This window comes from Chelon labrosus, assembly GCF_963514085.1.
Source record: "Chelon labrosus genome assembly, chromosome: 6".
NCBI classification, from domain to species: Eukaryota; Metazoa; Chordata; class Actinopteri; order Mugiliformes; family Mugilidae; genus Chelon; species Chelon labrosus.
In genome coordinates, this window is record NC_140342.1 from 21747953 (window position 1) to 21758938 (window position 10986).

At 40.1% G+C, this 10986-nt stretch overlaps 1 protein-coding gene across 1 annotated transcript; it reads right to left on the reverse strand.

Annotated features, from left to right (window-relative positions):
- Window positions 1-2711: 2711 nt before the first annotated feature.
- On the reverse strand, window positions 2712-7734 carry LOC311489179 (putative ferric-chelate reductase 1). The gene is made up of 6 exons (XM_084546127.1): window positions 7504-7734; window positions 6594-6800; window positions 4286-4402; window positions 3919-4060; window positions 3520-3684; window positions 2712-3389 (listed from the first exon to the last, which is right to left on the reverse strand). Exons 1-6 carry the CDS (start codon window positions 7600-7602, stop codon window positions 3337-3339), a joined length of 783 nt encoding a protein of 260 aa, XP_084402253.1. The 5' UTR covers window positions 7603-7734; the 3' UTR covers window positions 2712-3336.
- Between the last annotated feature and the right edge of the window lie 3252 nt (window positions 7735-10986).

A 10986-nucleotide genomic window follows, 5' to 3' on the forward strand; every position in this document is an offset into this window, starting at 1 on the left:
ACGGGGGATTGATAAAGGAAGAATTAGTATTTATTGAACAGCTTCCTTTAGTTGCAGGCGAGTCAGTCTCTGGCTCCTGATTGTTTTAACTTTTACTTCCCAATCTGGCAAAACCTTTCAAAGACATCTTTACATTGTTTTTTTCTTACACGTTTTCCCCCAAACGCCCAAACTGACGAAACACAAGCTAAGTAACTTCATTGTGAGAAAAAGATGCGAAGATAAAATAAATAAATAAATAAATAAATAAATAAATACCACCTGGTTATGAAATGCTGAGGGGTTTATCTGGAATAACATCTGAGTCGTGTGTCGTGTCCAAACAAACAGAGCTTGTCTCTGTTTCAGCTCGCTCTCGCTTTCAAACTCATTACCTCAATCGTCGCGTGTAGAGGTGTAAAGGGTATTTAGCTCTGACACGTGATGAAGAGGAAGCAGCAAATAGCACAGAGGTGTAACTATATCCTGGATGATGTCAGTAAATTTTAGTAAAATACATACTTTGCTTCTCCTGTGCAAATGCGTCTCATGCAACACAGATGTATAAAGCATGGCCATATGTAAAGCACCTGTTGCCACGCCAGTCAACTGTGAACAGGGCTTTATTCACTGTTTGGACGAGGAGGAAGTAAAACTTTTGTGTTTTATCTGTAGATTTGTGCCCAGTCTCACTGTGGTCTGGTGATAATGGTGGTTTATATTCAATAAAAGTCTCCTGAATGTCTCTCATCAGAGGAACCCAAAGGTTTTTGGCCTTATACACTCTCCGCTGGATTTCTGAGATTTGTGTCTTTGCTAAATACTTTAGCTTTGCCCTAAATCGTCAGGCTCTAGCGCTTTTATTTGGTTGAAAAAGAGGTATCTTTATAGCAAGGCTGCCAGGGAACAATTTATCAAATGTAGTAGAAAAAAATGTACAAAGATTGTCTAAATCTTAAAATATATACTACATGTACACTGAATGCTACTTGTACGTAGCAGTGTACATTAACATCTTATGTATATTACCTCAGATACACTATACTGCCAAAAGTATTCACTCATCTGCCTTTACACGCATATGACCTTAAGTGACGTCCCATTCTTAATCCATAGAGTTTAATATGTCGTCAGCCCACCCTTTGCAGCTTTAACAGCTTCAGCTCTTCTGGGAAGTCTTTCCACAAGGTTTAGGAGTGTGTTTATGGGAATTTGTTTACCATTCTTCCAGAAGCGCATTTGTGAGGTCAGACACTGATGTTGGACCAGAAGGCCTGGCTCGCAGTCTTCACTCTAATTCATCTTAAAGGTGTTCTATCGGGTTGAGGTCAGGACTCTGTGCAGGCCAGTCAAGTTCTTCAACACCAAACTCTTTGTGCGCTGGTGCGCAGTCACGTTGGAACAGGAAGGGTCCATCCCCAAACTGTTCCCACAAAGTTGGGAGCATGGAGTTGTCCAAAACTTCTTGGTATGCTGAGGCATTCAGAGTTCCTTTCACTGGAACTAAGGGGCCAAGCCCAGCTCCTGAACAAACAACCCATAATCCATCCTTCATCAAACTTCACACTTGGCACAATGCAGTCAGACAAGTACCGTTCTCCTGGCAACTGCCAAACCCAGATTCATCCATCAGATTGTCAGATGGAGAAGCGTGATTCATCGCTCCAGAGAATGTGTCTCCATTGCTCTGGAGTCCAGTGGCGCTGTGCTTTACACCACCGCATCCGACGCTTTACATTGCACTTGGTGATGTATGGCTTGGATGCAGCTGCTCACCATGGAAACCCATTCCATGAAGCTCTCTACACTGTTCTTGAGCCTATCTGAAGGTCACATGAAGTTTGGAGGTCTGTAGTGCTTGACTCTGCAGAAAGTTGGTGACCTCTGCGCACTATGAGCCTCGACATCCGCTGACCCCGCTCTGTCATTATACGTGGCCTGCCACTTCATGGCTGAGTTGCCATCGTTCCCAATCACTTCCACTTTGTTATAATACCACTGACAGTTGACTGTGGACTATTTAGCAGAGAGGAAATTTCACGACTGGACTTGTTGCACAGGTGTCATCCTATCACAGTACCACGCTGGAATTCACTGAGCTCCTGAGAGCGACCCATTCTTTCACAAATGTTTGTAGAAGCAGTCTGCATGCCTAGGTGCTTGATTTTATACACCTGTGGACATGGAAGTGATTGGAACACCTGAATTCAATTATTTGGTTGGGTGAGTGAATACTTTTGGCAATATAGTGTATTATAATCTGTGAAAAAAGTGCAAATTAACCTTAATTAACGCTACCTATTTGTCTGTTTTATTTTTTTATTTTCATTTGATTGTTGCACTTGGCTTTTTTGCTTCTAAGTAATTAGGTAAGGTTTTGCCAGCTAGCTAAGACAACCAGAAACTGAACCACTACTGATATTGGAGCTTTTCATTAACAAAGTTTAAAATTATACAAAGATTATACAAATTAAATTTGTATAATCTGTAGATCAGTAACCCTGACAAACATATGACTTAACTAGTTGACTATATTTGGTGCACATTCCTTTGGCTAAAGATACCAGAATCTAATTAACTCCTGTACATCACTGTAAAGATGGAAAATGCATGTTGTGATTAAAAATAACAGTAAACAGTAGATTTCAACAACAGCAAGATACAACTACAGATACAAATTGCTGATTCCTGGTCTCTGATGGGGAAAATCTTTTAGAGCGTTTAAAGGTTTAAGCAGATTCTCTGTCATTTGTGGGTGTCAGATTTTCAGTCATCCAGGTCATGTTATATGAAAAAAATTAAACCCAAACAAACAAACCAAAGTTTTCTTAAGACGTTACCACTTATTAAACTCCCAACCAGTCATTTAGACCTGAAAAAGCCACTTGGATGAGTCCAGTTGCTTTTGTTTCACCTTTGTTTGCAGAAATGTGTGCGAGTCAATGACATGAAACCACAAATGATAAACATAATTTCATTTTTTATTATTATTATTTATGTGTTTGGTGAACTCTCCTCTCATCCGTTCAACAGATTACAGTCACAGTAAATTCACATAAAATTGTTAAATGTAATAATCATCCTGAGTGTCCCACATCCTGACTGGTTACATGCGAGCGAGCAAATCTGCCATTTGCAGACGATGCTCGTGGGGAAGCCGGTTTCCAAAACTCTGCAGAAAACTAAAAAATTAAAACATCTGTGTGTTCCTTCATCTCAAAGTGGTTATCAGGTACAGTGCAAAAGATCCCCTGAGCATCTCTAAATTAGTAAAATAAAAACATTTTATAAACAGTGACTCTCAGTATACAGCTGCTGGTCTGTAAATCAGCTGTCTTCATTGGGTCACCACCGCTTTCAGTCTGTCTTCAGGACCGACAGTGTGAGGACGCTCAGCAGGAGCAAAACAGCTGGAAGAGAACAAGACATTTTATCTATTAATAGTTGTAGATTTTATTTATTTATTTATTTTAATTCATCTCAAACTGAGAGGCCCTAAATCTTCAGCCTGAAAATGGAAAGGGCGGTGTTGCTGATTACCGCGTGGATGGAGAGCACCACTGGCTCTTGATTCTGTCGTCATGGTGACGGTGACGGTGGCGGCGGCGGTGGCGGTGGTTGCTGGTGTAGTAGGAGTGTCACTGTTTGGGTCGGTGACATCCAGAAGGCTGCTGGTCAGGGTGACATTGAGGTTCCCAAGGTCCCCTGCATAATAATAATAATTATTTTATTTTTTTATAGCACCTTTAATCCATAAAATTCAATTCAAGTGATTTAATATATGTAAAAAATAGTAAGATTGAACACATATAATGATTAATAAAACATTGATAAATGTGTGGGTATGTCGCATTTTGAGAGCATGTAATTGTCTTGGTGCAATCATATATTCAAATGTGGGTCTATTTATATGGAAAGACATAGGATAAATGCACTTACCTCCATTTACCTCTCCCGACCCGAGGATGATGGTGAAGGCGGTGTCTTGGCTGCTCCTGGTGGTGGTGGCGTTCACGTTGGGGACGTTGAACTCGCACTGGATCAAGTTGCCTTTGACCACGCCTCGAATTTCTGTCACGCTCTAAAGACACAAAGTACGTTGAGTTAATGTGAAATGCTCCTATTTTTTGAGCAATCAAGAGATACGCGTGGTGTTTTTGAGGACTTTAAGGAAAAATCTGAAAGCACAATTTGACCAATCCTCAAACTCCACTGTGTATTTGCTGGCATGATTTAAAAGAGTTTTAGGTGCATTAATTTCTTATTAATTCATAAGTACAATATTTAACTGTAATCAAGGCCTCACCCTCTCTAGTTCAGTCAGCTCATTGTTGCTGTTGTTTCTTTGCATTGTCTGGAAGAAGAACGTCTCATTGTCACCTTTGGAGCTGTTTTGACCGCAGATGAAAAGCATGGTGGTGCCCTGAGGAGATGAAGCAGTGATGAAAGGTTCATATGATTAGCATTCTTGAGGCGAACACAATGGCACATTTCAGTGTCTATGCCAAGGTTGGAAATACGTCAATAAAGTGATGAAACAGTCCAGACAAAAGCTGAGTTTCCGACCTTTCTTGTTTTGTCTGCGTGTGTGTGCATTTTTCTTCTACTTCCTTCTACTGGTTTCACTTAACTCATGGCCTTTGTTTCCATGTCAAGCTCTCACAAAGTTCTGGAAACTCTTTTGTTTTGTGCATTGTTTTCATTTCATCACAAAACATTTTAAAAAGCTATGGTCGTAAAAATGTTCATTGTAAAACAAATCTTGGTGTAGCAAAGCTGCCTGAGAATGTTCCAGTCAGCCAATGACACGGCAGTGAAAAAGTCACATAATGGAACATGAAGACAGCCTCTTAACTCAATAAATAACATATTAACGCCTTAAACGTCTCATGGCGTTGTTCTAGATGTTTGCATTTGGACCGATCATAAGTCCAGTAAAAGTTTAAATAAAAAAATAAGCGGGGCGGCACAGTAACATACTCGTTAGGTTCACTGGTGATTCTAAATTGGTCGTAGGTGTGACTGTGAATGGTTGTCTGTCTCTCTGTGTTAGCCCTGTGATAGACTGGAGACCTGTCCAGGGTGTACCTCTCGCCCATTAACAGCTGGGACAGGCACCAGCCACCCCTTGACCTTTCTCAGGACAAGCGGTTACAGAAGATGAATGAATGAAAAAAAAATATAAGCAGGACACTTTGAATACAGATTTATACTCTATGGTCATTGACCTTGGTACAATATTTGCCATGAGTCGGTCATTAACCTGTAAAATCTAGGATCATACAGCTAAGTTGCCTGTATTTGCATTATGTTGCTTTTGAGGCGACAACTTCCTAGTTAAGTCTATTAAAAGTCTAAATAAAAAAAAATAAGCAGGACATGGTCTCTTTTGATGGGAACATGGTCCTGTAACTTTAAATACAAATGTATACTGTATGGTCATTGACCTTGGTACAATATTTGCCATGAGTCAATCATTAACTTGGATCATACAAGTATCCTGTATATGCATTATGTTGCTTCTGAGGAGGCAACTTCCATTAAAAGTCTAAATAAATAATAAAAAAAAAATAAGCAGAACATGGTCTCTTTTGATGGGAACATGGTCCTGTAACTTTAAATACAAATGTATACTCTATGGTCATTGTCCTTGGTACAATATTTGCCATGAGTCAATCATTAACCTGTAAAATTTAGGATAATACAACTAAGGCCACGTCCACACGTACGAAAACGATCTTTTCCCTCTCCGTTTTCGAGGGCATCGTTTCAAGAAACATCCGCGTCCACACGGATCCGTTTCAGCTCGACCGAAAACGCTACTTCCTATTCCAGGCCTATAGGTGGCGCTGTTTCGGTTTCAGAAATTCACCAAAAACGGAGAGGAAGAGGCGGAGCATGCGCACAAATCTTGAGCGCTGTTTACAAATCGCCTTTTTTGCTCAGCGTGGTGGCACAGGAGCATGATATGTTGCCCTGGTAACCCTAATAGGCTCAATATCTTCTCCAGCAGGAAAACTAGCATGTAGTCCGCCAATGTTGTTGATGTTGTTATGAGACGTCTCGCCGGAGGTGGAAGGCTGCTCGGGGGTGTGGCGATGACGTCATCGTTTTCCCCGTTTGTGTCTGTCCACACAGAAACGCAAGAGCTGCGTTTGCGAATTTCTCCACCCTGGGACCCGTTTTCAGAAAAGTGCGTTTTAGGGCTATGCGTTTACAGGATACGTGTGGACGATCGGCCAAAACGATGCAAAACTTCTGCGTTTCTGGTGTTTTTGCGTTTCTGTGTGGACGGCCCCTAAGTTGCCTGTATTTGCATTATGTTGCCTTTGAGGCGTCAACTTCCTAGTTCAAAAGTTTTACTTTGAAATGTTTGTTGAACTGCTATCTGCTTTTTTTTTGCTTATAAGTAATTAGGTAAGGTTTTTCCAGCTAGCTAAGACAACCAGAAACTGAAACACTACTGATATTGGAGCTTTTCGTTTAAATTTGTATAATCTGTAGATCAGTAACCCTGACAAACATATGACTTAACTAGTTGTCAATATTTGGTGCACATTCCTTTGGCTAATGATACCAGAATCTGAATTAGTCTATAGTTTTGTGCGCTGTACCTGAGTTGCACTCATGGTGAGCCCCACAGCGATGTACCCAGCGGAGTTTCCACTGAGTTCAAAACCCAGCTCGACACCATTTGGAGCCATTGGTTGGCTGGCATTGATGGACGTAAACAGACAGCTGTCGTTTCCTGCAGGATCACAGTTATCTGGCACCTCCACACACAGTTTAGTGGTTCCACAACCGTCCCGAGTGATGGACACCTGGTAGGGACAAACACATATCAAAAGTCAGCATTCTTATTTCCTTATGTCCTTGAAGTACTTTTCGCTGATTCTGCATTTTATATGATAGTTTTAGGACATTACTGGTGGTGGCTAAATTGAAGGGCCACTCAAGAATTTTGACAGATTATAATTATACACACTCATCTTCTTTAGTGTTGAATAATGGGGCTACAATGGAGACAAATGACCTCTGATTATGTCATCTTATAAAAGTTGTTATTGGAATGGATTTTGACCCGTATTAGGGACTACAACTACTACTACGTTTTTTTTATCTGTTCCTTTTGAGCTTCTCAAACTTTACTTTAGCGCACTTTGTAAAAACACAAACATATTTTGACCTGTGACATGAGGGCAGTGTGAAGACTTTCCTCTTACATTTAAGCCGAACAAAACTGCTTCTCGGAAAAGAGCCATAACCGCATCAACATTTCTCAATAAAAGTACGAGCAGAGAGACCTACATGCAAGAAATGGACATTTGGACACAAACTAAAAACCATCCTAGCTAACTAACGGCTTTATGGGCTCCACTATAAACACCTGTATTGTTTGTCTTGCTGAAGCTGGTGCAGTTTAAACTCGTCAAAGTGGTTTTTAAACAAACACAGCTTATCGGCTTAGTACAAAGGTCGCTGTGGTGCAATCTCCTGTGAGGATTAAGCTCAATGAAAACCTACCTGTGTGTTATTGGCAAATGACAAATGAGATGTTCCTTGGACACCTATTGCCACAAAAACCATCACTGTGGTGATCGACAGGATCAATCCTCGCTGCATTTCTGCCAGGAAGCAATTACAGACAAGAGAAAATTACAATGAGTCGGGCAAAATCTATTTGAAAGATCTTAGAAATTAACTTTTTAATTAGCATCCTGACTGGGGAGCTCTTAAAAACTACTGTGAATTTGAAATAACACATCTGATTTTTGTAAAGAATAATAATAATAATGTACAATAAAATCATTTTAGTCAGATCCACAATGCGATAAACTCATTTTAAGTCAAGAAAAAACGAAGACAAAAACATAAATTAATGAGAAAAAACTACTAATATAATATAATGCTTGCTGGGAAACCATTTATAGATAATGGATGGATGATTGTATACTACAATATAAATAATTACCAATTAAATCTACCATCCTCACTTTTTCCCAGACTTTTAAATAAATTTAAACACAAAACTTCGAGCTTTGTCGAACTATTTGATGGAAAATGAACTTAATTAAATAAACACATTATGTGATAAATCTCGTTACACTTACATGAACTCTTAAAATTAATCAAATGTATAACATGAGGAAAATAATAAGAATAATAATAATAAATCATTTAAAACAAGTATGTAGGAGAATCCAAATCTAAAAAATGAGATTGGATAAAGATTTGAGGGACTTACTTGTTTTTGTTGTTTTGTTTTGTGACGACTAAATGTTGAGTTGAAGAAATGTTCTCTGTCGGGCTGTTTTTCTCCTCCAAGTGCACTTGATCCCTGCGGGAATGACTTAAATCAGCAGACGTCAGACTGATGCCGTGCTGGTGATGCAGGAACGGGTGGGCGGGTGTGGAGCTTGTTGCAGCATCCTAAAAAGGGGCGGGGCTCTGTAAGAGTACACCTGTCTACCTTCCTTTCCGGAGGGTGTTTGAGCCACAGCTGCAGCAGTTTCTCTGAAACCAGCCTCGTCACCACTGAGATAGAAATACTAGAACTTTCTGGTACGCTGAGTTGGATTTGTTGATCCCACCACAGACTTCTTCATAATTATGTTTCTTTGCCTTCATGAGGAAATAGTTAGATGATCTTTTAGCTAAACCAAATTAAATTTATATTAACTGATTAACAGCTTATAATGTTATAATGTTCGAACAGCGTCAGAAAGGTGGTAATTCAACTGTATGAGTTGTGTGGAGGATGTAGTTTGTGGTGCTGTTAAACTGGATTGAATTAAACATAAAGGTGTTTCTGTTGTTTAGTCTACGCTTGTCAAAATAATGGAAACAACACAACACAATAAATAGTTCTACAAACCACAGCCTCTGAAAGGAAAGAACAGTTGAATCAACAACTGTCTGAGTTATTTTAAACAAGTGCTGAATGCCACAACCTTCTTGAATGTAAGATTTAGTGCAGGACTGTTATATTAGCATGCGTTAGTTTTCACTAGTGTACCTAATGAACTGGCAAATTAATCGTTACAGTCAAAGTCGGACCGTTTTAAGACAATTAACTTCATTAATTTTCAGGCTTTTCATATCCTGATATGCAAAGTAGGGTTTCCAAACTGGTTCAAGGTGTTTTACATTCACTGAGGTTCTGAATCATTAAAGGAAATGAACACAGAGTTCAGGGAGCATAGAGCGTAATTATTACTGTAAACAGTTTGGTAACATACAGGATATAACTGAGTTAATAGGAACTGTAAGTGGATATGTTTTGGCCTAGCAAAATAAACAACCTGCGACAACCTTTACTGACTCAGTGTCATAACGTTAAGGGACTTCTTGCCAAATGTTACACTGAAAGACAAGGAACACATTCCTATCAGATTACACCAGCGTACCTTTTTGTCTTTCGTTTTCCCCATGATACATTACTAGTTTGTTTCCCTATGTTACACAGCATCCTACTTAATGTGGCTTAGAGTAAGTCCTCTGGACTTGTAGAGTTTCACCACTCATCCTTCTTCAGTACCGAAGAAGCTGGATGAGTTGTTTTCAGCTGTTTTGGATATACTATAACCTGGATGACTGAAAACCTTAACACATGACAACATTGTCAAATATTTTATGTTCCCCTGAGAATTTACCCAAAAACCTCTCAAAGCTATATTTAAACCCTCGTGGGAGTCTCCTTTCCTGACACCCAGGCCTGATCAGATTTCTTTTGTTCTTATCAGTATTCTTTAAAAGAGGGCGTGGACCTCCTTCAACAACAGGAGAAACCAGCAAAATGAAGAACAAACACCCCAAAAGACACCACTTCACAAAGAACCAGAAAAGGGAATCCTCCATTATCTAAGTGGTGGCTAATCTAAAGAAGGTCAGCGTCAGATTTATCTTAACTAAACTGCCCTACCCATAAGTACCCAAACAATTACTCCGAAGGTTAGTATACCGAGAGAGGACCAGTCTGAAGTGGTATCTAAATATCACAGGGAAGTTCACCTTGTCCACAGAAAACTCGTTTTTCCTCTTTGGAAGATTAAACTCTGACCTGGTGTTGTTTTAAGCAAGTTGGAATTTAATCAGTTAAAACTATATGTACAAATAAGTAAGCTCAAGGTCTACTTACAAGCTAGTAGAGGACCATTAAAACTGGTCCAAATGTCTGAAAGCCGGCAGAGTTGAGGCATTAAAGATTTACGCAAATACGGCAGCTTTTGTAGTTTCTCAGATCCAATCCCTAGACTTTAGACTTGTTTCTTTCTTGTTTCTGGCGTCCAGCTATGGGATGACATTTGGGTTATAATGCCACATCAGAAACCACTCATTTAGAAGATCCACCAATCAGACACAACAGTAAAACCACCAACACATGACACTGATCATCTCTTTACAGTGTCCTGCTGGGAAACCTTTGGTCCTGGCATTCATGTGGACATCCACATCTACTTAGACACAAATCACCACCTCATAGCAACGACACTCCTACCAGTCGCTCCCGGTAGGACAACGTGGCCAGCCGAAGAAACTGAAGAAGACAATCACCCTAAGGTTGTTCCGTGTACTACAAGCGTAGGAACAAATCAACAAAAAACAAAGTAGTTTAAGGTGCTGACCTGGCCTCCAAATTCACTAGATCCCAAACTGATCAAGTATCTGTGGGATGATCCACAGAGGCCCCTCCCCTCAAAGGCCCCCCACTAACAACATTCTGTTGCCAGACACCACAGGACACCCTCAGAAGGCCCATGTCCATTCTCTGAGGAGTCACAACTGTGTTGGAGGCGCAAGAAAATCTTAAAATCATTCCTCCAAAAATTCTGCAGGTTTGGTAGGTGTCACAAGGGACAAGGGAGATCTACTCAACATGGCTGACAGGTGTAATGGACAGCTCATTGCTGTTAATGAACATTCGGCTACTACTGTGAGACCTGTTTTGGGGGTAGGAGTTGGGAGTGGATGTTATAGCCCAACCGTGGGATTAAGGTTTTAGTACAC

Coding starts and splice junctions, on each gene's coding strand:
- LOC311489179 (XM_084546127.1), bottom strand. CDS start 7,602: ATGCAGCGAGGATTGATCCTGTCGATCACCACAGTGATGGTTTTTGTG. Junction 4,061..4,285: donor AGCTGACTGAACTAGAGAGG/GTGAGGCCTTGA, acceptor TTGTGTCTTTAG/AGCGTGACAGAAATTCGAGG. Junction 3,685..3,918: donor GTCGGGAGAGGTAAATGGAG/GTAAGTGCATTT, acceptor ATTATTATGCAG/GGGACCTTGGGAACCTCAAT.